General features: G+C 53.7%; 1 protein-coding gene across 4 annotated transcripts in view; it reads right to left on the reverse strand.

The window, feature by feature from the left end:
* The window catches only part of ARMC9 (armadillo repeat containing 9), a 113,621-nt gene that overhangs the window by 74,627 nt on the left and 21,779 nt on the right, over positions 1-17,215 (reverse strand). For all 4 annotated transcript variants that reach the window (XM_012728799.1, XM_004674204.2, XM_012728793.1 and 1 more), the window contains exons 9-14: positions 12,812-12,910; positions 11,094-11,128; positions 8,290-8,401; positions 5,743-5,835; positions 2,347-2,437; positions 524-647 (exon numbers count right to left, since the gene is read on the reverse strand). In XM_012728799.1, coding sequence (XP_012584253.1) covers positions 524-647; positions 2,347-2,437; positions 5,743-5,835; positions 8,290-8,401; positions 11,094-11,128; positions 12,812-12,910 — 554 coding nt within the window. The remainder of the gene's footprint in view (positions 1-523; positions 648-2,346; positions 2,438-5,742; positions 5,836-8,289; positions 8,402-11,093; positions 11,129-12,811; positions 12,911-17,215) is intronic.

Below are 17,215 nucleotides of genomic sequence, written 5' to 3' on the forward strand. Positions count from 1 at the left end.
CCTGTGACTGTGCAGGTGCTTCTTCCCAACCGCTCGCTCCCTCTGCAGGGCAGCAGCCTCCTGCCTGCCTGCCTGAGACCTGTATCGTGCCTGGACTTGTCTGCATGGACTTCCCTCTCTAGCGGCCACTGTCCTAAGGCCACTTGCCTGCAACCATGCAGACCTCTCAGCATGCCTGTCCCTTTTGGGTCAGCTCTTCCTGCCTGCCTGAGTCCGTGGTGGTCCCCAGGAAAAGGGGAAGTTCCAGGTTCCCTGCCCCACCGAGAAGGAGGGTGGAGCTGAGCAGAGAAGAGTAGGAGCATGGAGACTCTAAGAACATCTTTTCATCACCACCAGCCTTGACAGCTGAGTGCATTAGACTCCGTTTTAGCTCTGTCTGGGGAGGTCACCCAACCTCTCTCCTAAGTGCAACGAAAGAATAACGCCAGCCTCTTGCGCTGTCGTTGGGACTAAAGCTTAAAATCGAGGCTAACAAAGCCCCACCGTGGCTGAGGTGCCACCTCAGCCTACTGCACAGGCGCACCTGAGGCTGAACTTCTGCAAGGCCCCAAGGAGGTTCTCCCGGGTGGTCGTGTCCTTGTCTTCCTCCTTCAGCCTTTCCTCCAGCATCCGCAGCACCTTAGTGTTCTGAGAGAGGTAGAGGCGACCTGGAGAAAACCAGAGTTGGGCAAGTCAAAGACTTCTCTGTGTGAAGGGCATGCTTCAAGGCCCCTTTCTGTGAAGACTTTGCATGGAACACATGCAGCCTCTGGGTAATTTTGTTTTAAAAAACGTAAGAACTACTTTTTCTGCAAATTTGGTTTTATTCAATCATCTACTTAATGAACAAAGACCACTCTTCTTGTCATCTGGACAGAACTCCTTGCTGTGTTCTTGTGGTGAATAGTATCCTTTAGGTACCTGTGATCTTGAACCCCAAAGTCACATCTACATGGAGAGAGGGAGGGGAAGCCATGGGCTAAGCCTCTCAGAGTTTGCAGTAGAGGCAGACAAGTAATGCTCTCTGGACACCTTCTTTGCTCTTCGACAGGAGCCCACAGCCAGGAGATGGAGTCGGGACCCAGAACGTGGAAGTCCTGTAAGAGGCCTCGAATCATCACTTGTCTGTTGTGGCCTTGTGTCCTGATACAGAGAAAGCTGATTCAGACAAAAATTTCCACAGTATTGTGTGAATGGCTCCGGGCATGTGCCCTGGCTTATGACAGACACCAGTTACTTAGATGTGGCTACACGGATGGGAGAATGAGCAGCTGACTGAATCGGCAAACTTTCAGAATGGCATATTCTTCATTCAGTATGAGCACTCTCTAGTCGTGTGACCGAAAGTTCAGTGGGACTCTTTCACAATATATACAAACTGGGTAACCCTGGAAATTGAAACTAATGTCAAATGTCAACTATATCTCAACTTGAAAAAAAAAAGCTCAAACTAATGAGAACATATGGACTAGAATGGCACTTTGTAAATTCATCTTGGTTTTGTTAGGGAGAAAGGATGTCCTGGACGAACTATGCAGATATAAGCTTTGTGGACACCACCCCTACTCCAGTCACTGAAACTACAACTCCCAGCAAGGGAGGACTATGAAGACCCAAGGGCGGAGCTAAGCAACCATTTTGGGACTTATAGGGACAGACAGAGGAGCCACGTTGGGCTCACTCGCTCTCCCTTGGCCTCATGGCTGGTGGCTGGTCTTTTGGCTCTTGATGAGCTTTCAGTGTGCTATTCTGGTTCCAGGTCAACAGAACTGGTAGGATGCTCCAGTTAACTTGTATATCTCTCTCTTTTTCTCTCTTTCCTGGGTTGTTCCTTTCCCCTTTGTAAATAAACCCATTATTGACCTTTTTGTGTGCCTGCAGTATAACTGAATCTTAAGCGCGTGGGTGAGGACCCACAGACAGGCAACCCAGTTCACAATGTCAATTTGGGTTGCCCTGTAACAGTTTCAGTTATGACGGCATGCTCTTTGCCAGTTCCAAATCCTCTTAATTTAAGGAAACGGTGCTTGTTGGCATCAGCTTCAATTGTTTGGCTGATCATATTTTACCTGAAATAGAAAGTTCAACAAGTGCATCACCTGTAACATACCTGAAAGCAATCTAACAAGTACCAACTTACAAAACCAAGAGCCTTACAAAATAGACTCCAAAGCCATCAACAGTCGCTCTGACGTGACTACAGCAATATGACAATAATTTTCGCAAAGGACCTAGAGGCATTAAACTAATAAATGCTGGACACACACATCACTTCTAAGAAGCGGGGAGAGGAATGTTCATTTTCAGAGGGAAAGAAAACCACGTCAGCAGAGCTAGCCCTGCCCTGGAAGGAAGCGGCCGTCTTACCTTCCGCCAGCGACGCGAAGGCGTTGAGCAGCCGGGCCATGTACTGCCGCACCACTTCGCTCTTGGAGTGCAGCAGCTGGAGCACGCTCTTCTGTGGGCGGCAAGAGGGAGACCAGTGAGGCTCAGGCAAGAGAGATAAACGTCTCCTCACGGCCTGGTGATCCCCTCTGCGTGAATTCATCACAAGCGAAACAGAACTGTGTGGACAGCTTGGTTTCCAGTGGGAGTTTTAGGAGACTGGCCAAAAGGGTCACTCAGGCTTCTAGGGACCCGGTGACACGGGCGCTCGGAAGGCGACTCACACAGGAGCAGCGGTGCTGATGGCTGTTACCGCTGCGCCCCAGCTTAGAACAAAACATCCAACCCGCACACCTGAAGTGCGGCTGCCTCCCCAGCCACACTGAAATGACAGGGAGGGGTGTTCAAACCGCCTGTCCCCTCCAGGGTAGAGAACAAGAAGCGGGAACAGGGCCCTCCCTGGTGGCACAGCAGGTTAAAGCACAGCACTATGGAGCTGTCTGCAGCCACCGCAGCACGAGTTCGATCCCCGGCCAGGGAGCGGCCCACAGGGTGCGGCAGACCCCTCCTATCTCTCAGCTGTTCCCCCCAGCAGTCATTTATAGATCTGCCTGCTTGCTGCCCCCTCTGTCTCTGGTGAATCCTCTCACGCCTCACACCTCTGGCCCGTACCCCAGTTCTTGTATGCCTAAAATAGATCCAAAAAAAAAAAAACAAAAAAAAAACTCAATCTTGTGGTTGAGGATGCAGATAACAGATGTGGCCGACTCAAGAAAGCCGAATCCCAAGGCAGCATTGGCGATGAGGAATTAGCCACATCACATCAGTCACGCTTCAAAAGGCTGAAGAGTTGGGGGAGCAAAGAGAAATATGTGCACGTGGTTAAAGACACAGCTGGGCCCACTCGGGTGCCTCTGCTACCCTCCTCACCACCTCTGGGCTGTTCTCTTGTGTGGGTAACACAAAAGGTCACAGAGGGGCAGGTACACCAGACCCAGGTGAGCAGATGTTACAGCAAGTGGGGAGAATGAACACTAACAGAGCACCCTGTTCTCTGCCCTTACGGGCTCAACACACTGGCAACCAGCCCCTCACCTTGAGGCAGATTGGAGGATGCTTCTCAGAGGGAAAGGACCCTCGGGAGGGGAAGGAACTAGGGGTTCTGAAGTCAGAGGTCCCTAGCAGACAGCCACCGGGAACCCTGGGGTCTTACCCTCACACACGACATATTTTTAAAGAGTTCAACATGCATGGGAAAGGTGAGCCCAGCTTTTGTCTGCGCTGCGACGGCCTTGACCTTGTACTGGTGAAGTTCAGGCACCCCCTTCCCGTCCTGCCAATGGACTGGCTGTAGACAGTTTCCCCCATATAAGTGTCGCCGGCGATGGAGGCCTGAGAACAAGGCCACGTGAGTTTCAAAGCTAAAGAGACACGGCAGCTCGCGGTCCCCTGGGCCACCGATCTGCAACCTGGCCTTCCGGCCCTGGCCCAGGCCATATGCTCCCCAGGGCTCTCCCCCACCTTCACTGCCTCGCTCCCTGGGATGAGCAAGCGTGCAGGGCAGCTGTCTGGCTCTAACCTGGCGGGGCGCGTCACTCTCTCCTGTGTCCCCTGTCACGGAACAGAGTCCCTTCCTCACAGAGCAGGGTCTGCGCCTGGGCTCGGCGGGCACAAAATCCAGCACGTTAGCAGCTCGGGCCCGTGCACACGCGAGGAGACCACTGAGCAAGGCCGGGGCGTGGCTGCCACGTCCAGCACGGCGTGACCCACAGCGGCCGGGAGGCACAAGCCTCCCAGCGTCCATGGACCAGTGACCAGAGGTGGGGCCACACGCCCGGTGAGACAGTGCACCCGGCAGGCACTGCAGCGCGCATGAGCCTTGAGGCCGTCGTGCTAAAGGGCGCGTCACCAAAAGACAAATCACTGTTTGATTCCCGGCCTCGAGGCCCGGGCAGTCAGACTCAGAGACAGAAAGCAGGGTGGCGGCAGAGTGGGCAAGGGGCGCCGGGGCGCCCCCAGAGGTGGGTGCAGAGTTCCTGTCCTGCCAGTGTTCTGGCGCTGGCTGTTCCACGATGTAGGTAAATGGACACCGCGAAAGCCAAACCCTCAAAGGTGGTGGAGACGGTACAGTTTATGTTCTGTGTATTTTACCACAGTTTCAAAGTAAGTCAAGAGGGTCCCTGGCCACCTCTTGCTGGAAGGAAAGGGGGCATAACCTAGACGCTTCCAAGTTCCTGGTCTCTATTTCTTTTGAACATCCCATCTTTAAACTGTTCCTGTTTTCTACACTCATCTGCGTGAATGACATATTCTGTAAATAAAACCACGTGATTCTGGACAAGAAAACAAAGTTCCTTAGGTAAAAGGAGTCGTGCCTTCGCATAAATATCTGTAAGAATGAGATGGATAGGCCCTCCCTGGTGGCGCAGCGGGTTACAGCACAGCACTAAGAAGCTAAGGCCACTTCCGCATGAGTTCGATCCCCGCCTGCCCCGGAGGTGACCACATGGCGCGGCAGACCTCTCCTGACCCGCCCGCTGCTCCCCTCAGCAGTGTACTTCGTCGATCTGCCTGTTCTGCTCCCCACTCTGTCTCTGGTGAAGCCTCTCGCCGCCCCTGAGCCTCTGGCCTGTACCCCAGTTCTGTATGTACAAATAAATCTTAAAAAAAAAAGAATGAGATGGATAAAGGCATGATGGCGGAAAATGCCATGACAGTCCCCCCAAGCTGTCCAAACAGCCAGGTAAAAACAAAAACTCCCTTCACTGCAGCTTGATCCAATACAAGTCTTTGGTCTAGAGCACGACTCCTAGTGAGGTACGTTTATGTTCCGTGTATTTTACCACAGTTTACCACTGTGGCCAGCTACCTGCAGTCGCCCCACAACTCAGGAGGCCCTGCTCCAGGCCACCCGGCCTTGAGCCAGGCGGGGTGTGCACAGCCATCTCCCTCCACGCCCCGCACGTCTCCCGCTGACGGCCAGGCCTGTGTGGCCCTCAGTTCTCCTAAGTTCTTACAGGTACATTTTAAGTCAGGCCCCGAGGAGGCTGTGAACAGGCTTGCTACCGACTCTGCCCCTCATGAGGACGCTTGGTGTCCAGGCCTTGTGGTGAGTGTGGGGGGAGGGGGAGGGGCAGGGATCTGAGAAAATAAGAAGGGCAGAGAGGGCGGGATCCAGCTGTTCCAGGACACTCTGCCGGAGGCGGGAGGTGGCGGTGAGTGAAGAGCAGACCTCCGCAGTGCATGCAGAGGCTAGTGCTGACGTACCGTTACTGCGCTGAAAATATACTTAGAAATGGAGGCCGCCAGGCCGGCCGGGCGCAGTCCTCGGCAATGAAGGCCCCGCTGGGCCCCACCACGTCCCCCAGCGAGACCCACCTGGCTGTGGCTCTGGCAGTCCAACAGGTCGTTGCTGATGTAGGCCTGCAGCACCGTCTCCCGCTGCTCTCCGGGGTGGGATGTGGTCAAGCGCTAGGATGCAGGAAACAAGAGTGACCACACCGAAGTCTCCAGGCAGAGGGTTGTTGGAAACGGCGGTTCCACAAACGCACGTTTAACAGAACTAGTTAAACCAGCCAACGAGTCAGCTGACCAGAAATTCCCACACTGTGCTTCTCTGGGTGACAGCATGGGATGCTGGCGTAGGAGGGGGGCGCCCCATGCCTGGGGCTCCAGACAGGGCCCCTGAAGGAGCAGCAGAGGGCTGTGAGGGCCGTGGGGGAGGGGGAGCGGCCCAGGGCAGGCAGGTGCAGGTGTGGGGCTCAGGCCCGCTGCAGGGTGGAGAGGAGAGGGGCCTCGTGTACCAGGCCAGCAAAGGAGACTTTATCCAACAAGGCCGGGCACAGCAGCACTGTGTGTCCACGTGTGTGTGTAAGGGGTGGCTGGGAAGGAGTCTGTAGGCTTTGAAAAACCATAGGCCTGTCGTGTTAAGAATGCAGCTAATGGAAAGAAAAAGAAAAATACTGGATGGTTTCGCTCACAGCAGGAGTATAATGGACCAGGTGAGAAAATAATAATAATAATGAACAGCCACATACCAGAGACATTTTATGGGGGTGGAGTGGGAAATGGGATCAAAAATGGGGGTGGGGGAGTGCACGGGACTATGGTGACGGCACACGGGTGATTTGGTGATGGAAGCCCACGGAGGTTACAACTGAGATGGAAAAATGCACAAAATGATGTAAAAATAAACTACTGTATTATATATATATAAAAAAAAGAATGCAGCTGATGTCCGCGGGGCTGGAAGCAAGTCGAGTGGAGCCTTGTAAGCGTGGGCTCTGCAGCTTGAGGTACTGGGAACCTGAGTGCGTCTTTGCTCCTCTGGGAAAATGTGGCTAGACAAAGGCCCGAGGCCACTGGCCCTGCTGAGCAGCGGGGGGGGGGGTGATGTGAGCACAGCAGACCCGGCCCTGAAAGGAGCCTGCAGAGGTGCTGCCACAGGAGGGCCCCCGCCCAGGAGGAGGGGGCAGGGGAGGAGGGTGGCGCAGGAGGGTGGCACCTGGCAGCTGAGCAGCCAGGCCCGGTACAGGGCAGGGGGGAGGGGAGGGGCGGGACGGGACAGACAAAATCACAGGAAACTTGTCCTCCCTGGTTATTCTGTGACGATGTTGTGCATTCTGCACGAAACGCGGCGTCTCTCCAAAAGGCTCGGTCGCCTGCACTGAGATAAAGTGGGTGCGGGAGGGTGGCCGCCCCACCCAGCCCGAAAGGCGCTTCACTAAGGGACCCCAGGACTCTGATGATCCTGGATGCCGCCTTGGGGCGTGCCTCAAACTCCCTCAAAGCGCTAGGGAGCGCTGGGGCCTGCAGAAGTACCAAGGGGCATTCCGTTCTCCAGAGATGGGAGAGTGCTGAAGGGCATTTCAATGCCTGGATGCCCTGAAGTTCTGGGGCTCCTGCCAGGGTCACGGGCTTCAGTTGAAGAGCCAGCCAGGGTTGGCTCAAGCCAGCAGTTCTCCAAGTGCTGCTGGGGGAGCCCTGGAGGTACCCCAGAATTTTTTCTGGGGATCTGCTGGGTCACTCTTATTTTCACAACGATACAGAGAGGGTTTGTCTATTTTGCGACCCATCCAGAGGCCACGTGAAGTGTGAGGCCGCCACAGGAGCTGGCACGAGGACCAGCTTCGTCCCGGAGACCAGCCTCGGCAGGAAAGTGTGAAAGCGGAAAGCGATGGCGCACTCCTGTTTTTTGAGAGTTTGGAAAACAGTTCTTTCTTTCTTTCTTTCTTTTTGGAAAACAGTTCTTTCTTATAAAAATGTGATTTGTTATGTACTGGGTTAATGATTGGTCCGCTCAAATGAGCTAATAAACAGATACTTGAATTCTTACGATGTGTGTAATTATTTGTAATGTGTTAATTTATATATTTTATACATTTAAAGTTTATACTTCAAGTGTTCTCAGTTTTAATCGCTAACACTGTAAATAGGCACACACGCACAAAATTCACAGAAACTGAAGCTCTTTGGGGTCCCCAGGTTGAGAGAATGAGGGAGTCTGAGGCCAAGATCCCGAGGACCACTGCCTCGCGCTGCGGAGCGGCTCAGAAAAGCCACAACCGAGGGTCATTTCCCTTAAAGCCGGGCTGCCGGGTTTTCACCCTTGCTGTCCGCCGTGTGGCAGGACACAGGGTCTGCGTGTCCCCCCAGAGGCACCCTGCTGGCCAGGAGCCAGCAAGACCAGGTCTGGGGCATGGTCTGGGCCTCGACGCTGCCTGTGTCCGATTATCCAAGCACCCAGCAAAGCCCATGGCAAGGGTGAGGGCGAGCAGGGACCTGAAGGAGGCCAGGCTGCCTGCAGAAGCTGCTTGAACGTCCCGCGGTATCAGCAGGCAGCGGGGGAGAGGTCGGGAGGGGATGAGTGAGCAGGGGCCCGCGAGGCAGCCAGCCAGGAAGACCCGCGGCTGCGAAGGCACGTACCCAGCGCAGAGCTTGCAGTAAGAAGGCTTTCAAGCGGTCGCTCCCGAAGAGCAGATCCTTCTTCAGCTTCTCATAATCCAAGGAGGGCAACAGCGGCACATCCTTCAATTTCCTGTCAGCAGCACAAGTTCAAAGAGAAAGAGGGCGGAAGGGCACGCTCACTCAGCCTCCTGAGGAGCGACTCGTCCTCCCGAAGCGCCCCGGCTCAGTGACTGGCAGGGGCCCCGCTGCGCCCTGGAACCAACTTGAGGCTCCCGGAGTCGGGGCTGGGCTCCAGGCTCCCCGCCGCAGCTTCGGCACAGAGCTCCGCCTCGTGGGCTGTGTGTGTGAGGGCTCTCTGTGGCGTTTTTCCTCAGCGGAGGGTCTTCACTGAGCCAGGGTTGGAAGCGCTGCATGCGCATTAGGCCAGGGCTCCAGGTGACAGGGCGAGTCACTTGGAGGCGCTGCGGCTTCCTGAGCAAGTTCCACCCAGAGTGCGGAGCCAAGCCCCAGCACGGCTGGCCTCCGGAGTTCCACGGGACACGTCTACCTAAAAGCGTGAGGCCGTGGCGCCTCCGAGCCTGGGGACCCGACTGGGGCGTGTGAGCGGCAGCCGAGCCCTCCAAGGTCAGGGTGCAGCCTGCAAACCTTCCTCAGGGACGCACCAGCTCAGGCCTTGGGGGACAGGGCCAGCGGAGAGAGGCCTCGGCTGAGAGCTCCACCCAGTGAGGAGGGCCAGCACCTGCCTTTGGTCAGTCAGAAACAAAGGCGCCACCTCAGATTCCTCTCGCTAAATCAAAGGCTGCTTGGTTGGCTGCTTGCAGGGGAGGAGATGGGCGAGTGTGGGAGCTGGACGAGCCTGCGGCCTGGCTCACAGCACCACGGCAGCGCTGATTCTGGGCTTGAGGAGCTGCCACCAGTGAGGAGGGAATGTTAACACTCCCTGCACAGTGCTAAACGGGATTTTAAGAAGTGTAGGATGAAAAGATGAAAGACAGGAGGTTTTGCTCATTTTTAAGGGCAGGATGGAAACTGATATAACACCTCTAGGGAGTTGACATTTTCTCCTTAGGTTTCTACAGCATTAACTTTTCTATAACAAGCACCTATTATGTAGTAAAAAGTCATGTTATTTTTAATACTGGTTTTTAAAAGACAAGATGAGCTCCTTTCAGAGGCTCTGGAAGAAATGGCAAGAAAAGACAGTAACAAATGAGATTTCGTATTTTCATGTATTTTCCACGTCCGTGGTAAACCCTCTCCATGAGCACGTGAATTCCTTTGAGTTTGTCTTCCCCACAGGCACTGTTGTGAGTTTATACAGAAAAGGTTTAAACCTCCAATTATTGGGTTGCCATGAACTATTTACTTTTTGAAAAGCATAGGAAAAATGTGTCATGGCTTTTGCAACTACCCTATACTACTAATGGGCCGACCGTCTTTACAAGTGTTGAGGCCATGGAAGACGGAGGCAGAGGGCGCAGCTCAGGTGAGGAGACAGAGCTGCCGTGCGTGCTCCTGGCGCCGGCTGGGGCAGAGCCGTCGGGGGAGCGGGAGCGGGTCTGGAGATCCGGTAACTGCACTGGCACTAGCTTTTTGATTTTAATGATTCGACTGGCCTTGCATAAAATATTAACACTGGGGGGTCCTGGGTGAAGGATATGGGGAGTTCTTTGTACTATTTTTGCAACTCAGATTATTTCAAAATAAAAATATTAATTTAAAGTGTGAACAGGCTCTGGATCCAGATGAAGAAGAAATTCCAAGCGTACGGCCAAATTCGACAATGTTCTGCAGCGGGGCGCTTCTACTGGCGAGGGGGAGATGGCATACTGGCTAGCACACCCTCCAACAGTGGCAAGAGCGCCATCGCAGTCACTCTGCACCCCGAGTGTGGTGCGTCCACTCTCCCGCCGCCAGGAGACGGCCACAGCATCTCCAACGGCCTCCTTCCCTGTCTGCAAGGACACTGGCAAACACCCCGAGAGTTTAAGTCCCAGGCACTGTACTAAGTGCCTTCTACATGTTAACTCACTTTGTCCTCACAGTCATCTAGCCATCAAGCTACTGTTACCATTCTCACTTTACAAGTGAGGAAACTGAGGCTCAGAGAGGCTATCAAGGATGTGCGGGGCCCCAGAGCCGGTGTCAGAGTGGGATTTTAACCTGGGGAGGCTGTGCTCTGGCGCGCAGGCGCACACGGCTGCGTGGCCCTTGGGAGAGAACGACGTGCAGGGCCAAGGGCAGGTGCAGGTGGAACTGAGGGAGGTGGGTGTGGCGACCTGCTCAGGTGCCTGAAAATTCTCACAGCAGATCCTCCCCCCGCATGGCTGGCTCAGAGGCTCCAGAACCCACCCAAGTCCTCTACACCGCACCAAAGGTCCTCCACTTCCCCGCTTCTGCAACCTCACACCTGATGGGGAGCCCTTGCCCCGGATGCCCTCCTGGCGACACCCCCAAATCTGGACAGGAATGCTCAGGTGTGCGAAAGCTGCCTGTGGTCCTGGTCCCGTGAGCCAGAAGAGCACATCAAATGGAGCCCCGCAGAGCTGCGCTGAGCTCTGGGCCGGCGGATTACCATGATTTCCGTAGAGGGGCCTAGGACAGTCGACAGGCTTTTCCACGTGATGCAACCTCGCCAAAACCGAGTTAATGTTAAGATACTTCTAGCTGAGCGACATTACTTAAAAATGACTATTTCCCCCCGTAGCCACACCGAGCTCTCGCTGCCCAAAGGCATCCTCCCAGCTGGCCCGCTAAGACGAGCACTGACTGAGCTGCTCGGGATTCTCCTTAGAAGTGACTCCTAGAGCAAAATTACTTACACGGGCGCCAAGGATGCTCTCAGCATGGTCGAAGCCTGCAGGAGGGGACAGAAGGAGAGAGACCCTGTTACAGGCAGACGCGCTGCACGAGGTGCTCAGCACGACTCAGCACGGAGCCGGCAGGCCTGTGCCCAGTGGGGTGGCCCGGGGCCTCCAGCCACAGCCCTATATGACGGAGAAACTGGCCCCACTGACGTTAGGTGATAACCATGGCACACTTCCCAGGGCACCCCCACGATCCCGGCTCGCTGCTAACCCCATATCGAGAAATAGTCTCTGAAAGACAAAAACCGGGGGGAGAGGGGGTGTCCCGGCCAGATTCCCAGAGGAGCTGCCCACGCAGAGCTGCCTCGGCAGGGCCCTCACGAGGAGCAGAAGCCGGGGAGGAGGGGCGGTGGTTCAGATACCCTGGCTCCATCTTCATTCACAGTTTCTCTCTGGGTATGAAAACAGCCTTGCTTCATCTAAGTCAACCACTCTGGGGGTGTTGATGGGGAAATGAGCCACTCCCTCCCACCCGCCCCCCTGAAACTGGGCTATAGACCAACCCATGGCCTGCTGAATGGACATGACTACTGTCTGTTTACTGAATTTTTATTTTTGCCACCACAGGCAATGTTGTAGAAAACGTAAAATAGGCTTGAGAGACAACAGCCAAATGCACATGTGCTGCTTATCCGGACGAGTCAGAGCAACTGTGAAACCACAGCTTGAGAAAACCAGGGCAGCGTCTCTACGGGCCGCACCTGTCTCATGCGGCACCAAGGGATCAGTGTTCCTGGCCTGGCCGTGCGGTTATTTTTTGTTTTTTAAAGCCCTAGTCTGTTAGCTATGTAGACTGGATCCTTTATCTGTAAAATAAAATGTTTGGGAGCAGCTTTAAGAACTCCACGAGAACAAAGTAAGTAGAGGAAACCTCTGTGCCGGCGGGGAATGCTCTGCCGTGGCCCTGTCCCTCCCAGGTCACCACGGCCCTCCAAAGGCGCGTCACCGACGACTGCGTCGTAGGAAGCGACAGTGACGGGCCTACCGCAGAGACACTGCCCCTTGCCGAGACTTAATAAGCCATCTAAGGGCGAAAGCCAGGGCCGAAAACGTGGGACTTGGAGCCAAAGCCATCGTCCCCACCATAGGAAACTTCTAGGACAATCTTCCCAGCAGGAAGACACACCACAGCAAGTCTTCCTGAACAACTGCTCGAGGCCATCCTGAAGAAGGCCTTGGCTACCAACTGCCCCCTCCACACCCCAGGTTTGAATTGCTCCCAAGAAGGCGGCCGCTGGGCCTCGGCCTTTAGCGTGCCCCATGCGGCCCCCTGGAAGTGTTTGGACTTGTATCTCCAAGGCAGCTATTTGGAGCTGATGACAGCAGGAGACTCAGTCCCCAAATCCGTTGCATTTAAGAGGAAACCTAGCCCAGCCTAAAGCGCTCTCCTGCCTTAGACGGGCCACGTCCCACAGGGCAGGGCAGTCGTCTGAGAGACTCGTTTCCTTGGAGCCTACGGACCTGCTGCCTGCGTCCCAGCTCGCCCTGGCAGCCCCACCTGGCGGGGCGCCCCCCCCCCATCTCCAGCTGCGCCATCTCACACACAGCTTTCATTTCCTTCTGGGACTTTAGCGACCCTCAAAGCCCGCTGACGCGCGGCCTCCCGAGGGGGCTTTCACACCCGCCGCGTGGCAGGAGTGTCCACGCGGGGGCAGGCAGGGCTGAGGCCTCACCGTGCCGGGCCTGGTGAAGTCCACGCTGCGTGCCAGGCTCTGCCGCATCTGGTTGCTGAAGAGGCGGACGCAGACGCTCTGGAGGTACTCGGGCGTGATCTGCAGACAGAGCACAGCGCACCGTGAGGCCACGAGCAGCCCAGCGGCCGGGCGGCCTCTGCCTCTGCCAAGATTGGGGGTCCCTGTGCCCTCCTGGGGTGAAAGCGTTAAGCCCACGTGGAAAATGCGGACAACCCCAGCTCCGGTCACGGGACAGCACACTCCACGCGATGCCACTTGGCTTCCTAGCTATGTAAAACAAACTGTGGACCTCAAATCTGCATGAGGCTCCCGTGCTGGACTTGAGGAAACCACAGCTCTGCCTCCTGCTCTCCTGGCCTGTCCAGGGGGCGGGGGGTCAACGGCTACCCCTTCTGGTCACGGCAGGCAGGGCCCAGGGGCACACGTCTCCTCCGCGACAGGTGGCTCAGAAACGCCTGGCGGGGCCTCTCGTCAACCACGGGGCCTGGCCCACGAGGCCGAGCGCCTGCCCTCACTGCTCTCTACAGTGGCTTTTTCTTCCGGGCCTTTCCTTCCGCTCTCACAAGCTACTGTGATTTAGGAGTCACAATCTGGGCTGTTTCTTCTTTTAATTTCACCAGAATTATGCTTGTTTAAAACACAGCATTGTATGAAATACACAAGGCCGCTCTCCACACAGACCTGAAGCTCCCCCCACCCCCCCAAGCCGGCCCTGACTCAGACTCTCCACCGACACAGTGCGAGGAGCTTTCTCTCCTCCGGGGTATGTCTTCCATCTTGTGTCACGGTTTTAGCTCCAGGGGCCACCAGAACAAATGCCCCTCCAGGGCCGCTGCAGAACGTGACACTCTGTTTAGTCAAAATGCTGAATTGGAAAATACCCCACTGCCTATATAAGCAACCATTTTCTGCTTGGTTTTGTCTCAAAGTGTAGACAACTGTAGCACTGACAGGAACTCCAGAGAACGGACAGATGCTGTACTGTGAGAAACACTGTATTAATTTCTTGGGCATATTAACAGTGGAAAGACATCAGAACAAAATGAAAAAATGTAATGGGTGGACCTATCTATACTCTCAAAAGTCTTTTCATGATCAATTTATTATAATTTTGGAAAATGTTACCATTCTTAATACTTGGGAAACCCTGGTCATAAATACTAAACAGTCAGTTAATTTTCTATTACAAATATGTGTTAATATATTTTAAAAAAAAACATTTGAAACCATTAGTGGAAAGAAGTTAAGAAGGTGGATGAATTAGGAGAAAAAGCATAATTCACTTTGAGTGCTTACAGACAAATAATTGTTAATATTCCTTATCATTGAAGGGTTCTCAATATTGGACTCCTCCCTCTTATAGTTTTCATTTTAAGTTCAACTTTATATTTGACTTTAGTGTTAAATTTTAATTAAAAGGTGGAAAAAACAAAACAAAACAAAACAGTAGCCCTCCCTGGTGGCACAAAGTGTTAAAGCACAGCACTATGAAGCTATCAGCAGCCACTGCAGCGGGAGTTCACTCCCCAGGCAGGGAGCTGACCCCCAGGGCGCAGCAGACCTCTCCTGTCTCCCCACTGCTCCCTCAGCGGTGGACTTCAGTGGACCTGCCTGTTCTGCTCCCCCCTCTGTCTCTGGTGAGTCCTCTCACCCCCTGCACCTCTGGCCTGTGCCCCAGCTCATGCACAAAGCAATCAATCTTTTATTTAAAAAAGGAAATAAAACAGTGTAAGAAAATTTAGTTTGAATCATTCAGTGAGAAAAGCTTCTTTAATAACACTCTGAAAAGGCAGAATGATAAAGGGAAAAATGGACAGGTTTAACTCCAGTAAATATAAATTTTGCTAAATTGGAAAAAGCAACAGATCGAGGAAAACATTTACAAAAGTGAATTCCGAGTCAAGGGCCATGTCCACGTGGCAACGTAGCCACGTGCAAAGCTCGGGATCGGGGCTCTCTCCCCCACACAGCTGGCGCTGCCTCGGCGCTTCCCGGCAAGACTCCCCACTTCAGCTGCGGCCTCCACGGCCTCCCCTGCGAGCCCTGCCTGACTAGCAATGGCCACTGATCCTTCACGCCACTGTTTGCTGCCCACTGCCTTACCATCACGCCAGCCCCCTGGCCTGCAGGTCCCACCCCCGCCTGCCCCCGAGCTCCCCACGCCGACTGCTCCTCAAACACTCCCACCTTCCAGCCCGGTGTGGACAGTGCCTCTGGCCCTGGGTCGGACCCAAACAGCGTGAAGAATTCCCTCGCCTCTTTCAAAGGTTTACTCAAATGTCCATCACCCAGGAAGCAAACCAGATCACCCACTGACCACCAAGGCCACCCTGTCCATGGACGCCCCCAAATTCTGATCCCCTTTACTTGGCTGTACTTGCTTTTCCTCGCAGCATTTGTCGTTTTCTATCATAACTACTGACCCATCCGTTTTGGCTACTGATAATCGCCTCTCCCCTGATTGGAATGAGCTCCCATGAGTTCATGGAGTCTGTTTTTTTTGCCTGCAACAGGCCTAGCACTAGTAAGCATTCAACAGATATCTAGTAAATCACTAAGAGGAGCATATAAAAACAGTCAGTTTCATATGGAATTAATCACATTCGCCAAATATAGACACTCTTGCAGAGGATCAGCAAGAGTGTAAGAAATGAACTTACAGCCTGAACCAGATTAGCAGAACCACCCCAGAGGGACTCAGGCTTCAGTCTGAAAAAGCAACTTTAAAAAATGTCACAAGCTTGGGCCCTCCCTGGTGGTGCAATGGGTTAAAGCACAGCATTTTGAAGCCAGCTGCAGCCACTTCAGCACAAGTTCAATCCCTTGCCAGGGAGCTGTCCCATAGGGCGCAGCAGACCTCTCCTGACCACCCGCTGCTCCCCTCACCAGTCTCTTCATTAGTCGGCCTGTTCTGTTCCCCACTCTGTCTCTGGTGAAGCCTCTCACCGCCCCTGCACCTCTGGCCTGTGCCCCAGCTCTGTATGTATAAATAAATAAAACTTTTTTTAAAAATTCACAGTCTCCATTGAACCTTCCACTGTATGATAATTCATGACACCAGAACCAACTTAAACCACCAACAGGGACCTGACAGACACAAGCAAGGCCCCACCACATAGTGGAAAAATCCAGAGCTCACAGGGTAAAGCAAAAGGATATTTAATGTTCTGTCAAGAATGCCTGACTCAGGGCCTTCCTGGCGGCCTAGGGGTTGCATCTCAGCGTTATCACCACTACGTCTCAGTTCGATCCCCGGCCAGGGAGTGACCCACATGGTGCAGCAGATCTCTCCTGTCTCCCCGCTGCTCCCCTCAGCAGTGTATCTCAGTAGCTCCACCTGTTCTGCTCCCCACTGTCTCTGGTGGGTCCTCTCACCTCCTGCCCCTCTGACCCACACCCCAGTTCTTCTATACAAAAATAAAGGTAAAGATCTGGAAGCTGTAAACCAGAGTCTTTTTTGTAACAGGTGAGCTAGTTCTGAAAAAAGTCTGGAACATTAGCAACAGTGCTGCGAGCGACACAATGACAGGTCATTTTAATTCTATTTTTGCCTATTTTGCCCTTCTCTATAATCTGTTATTTTGTAATTGTATTTTAAGTTGCCAAAAGACTTAGGTGAGTGACAAAACTGCATAGTGCTTAATAAACACACAGAAGCACAGGAAAAACTAGGAAATGCGCGTCGGAGCATTTCCACAACAGCCTCCTGGCTCACGGGTGGGAGAGCAGGCGGGAGAGCTGCCCCTCCGCTGGGCACCTGCCGTGACTTCTGTTTTTCCAAAACTCGCATTTTCACAGAGGCTTGGTGGCACTTTCTAATATTTTATCACACCAAACAATAAAGTCATTTCTATTAAAGTCAGGAATAAGACAAAGATGTCCGTGACCACACATGCCCCAGAGTCTCAGCCAATGTGCTGGGGGAAAAAGTTATCGCAAATAATGGAAAAATAAAAATAAAACACAATTATTACTGGGCTCTCTAGGGGGCAGTCAGGGATGCTTGAGAATGGGTCGAAACACTCCAGCTGGCCAGGGTTAAGTCTCAGCACTGTCATCTCTATGGCCTGAGCTCGACCCCCAGCCAGGATTTGGTGAGACCCCCCCTGCCTCGCTGCGAGCCCTCAGCAGTGGGCTACGGTGGATCCATCTGTGCTTCTCCAACTCTGTCTCTGGTGAACCCTCTCCCCTCCCGCACCTCTGGCCCACACCTCAGTTCTTCTATGCAAAAAAAAATTAATTAAGTAATTAAAACATACACTCTAGAGCTAGTCCGAAAGGCTGGCGATTCAAGGGGAATACATGCAAGCCGGCAGCTCTCCTGGATGCCCTGGGCGTCACCCCATTCTGACACCACCACATGGGAACTTTTTCTGTTGCCAA

The sequence above is a fragment of the Condylura cristata genome, unplaced genomic scaffold (genome assembly GCF_000260355.1).
Source record: "Condylura cristata isolate star-nosed mole 26May11 unplaced genomic scaffold, ConCri1.0 scaffold00002, whole genome shotgun sequence".
Taxonomy (NCBI): Eukaryota; Metazoa; Chordata; class Mammalia; order Eulipotyphla; family Talpidae; genus Condylura; species Condylura cristata.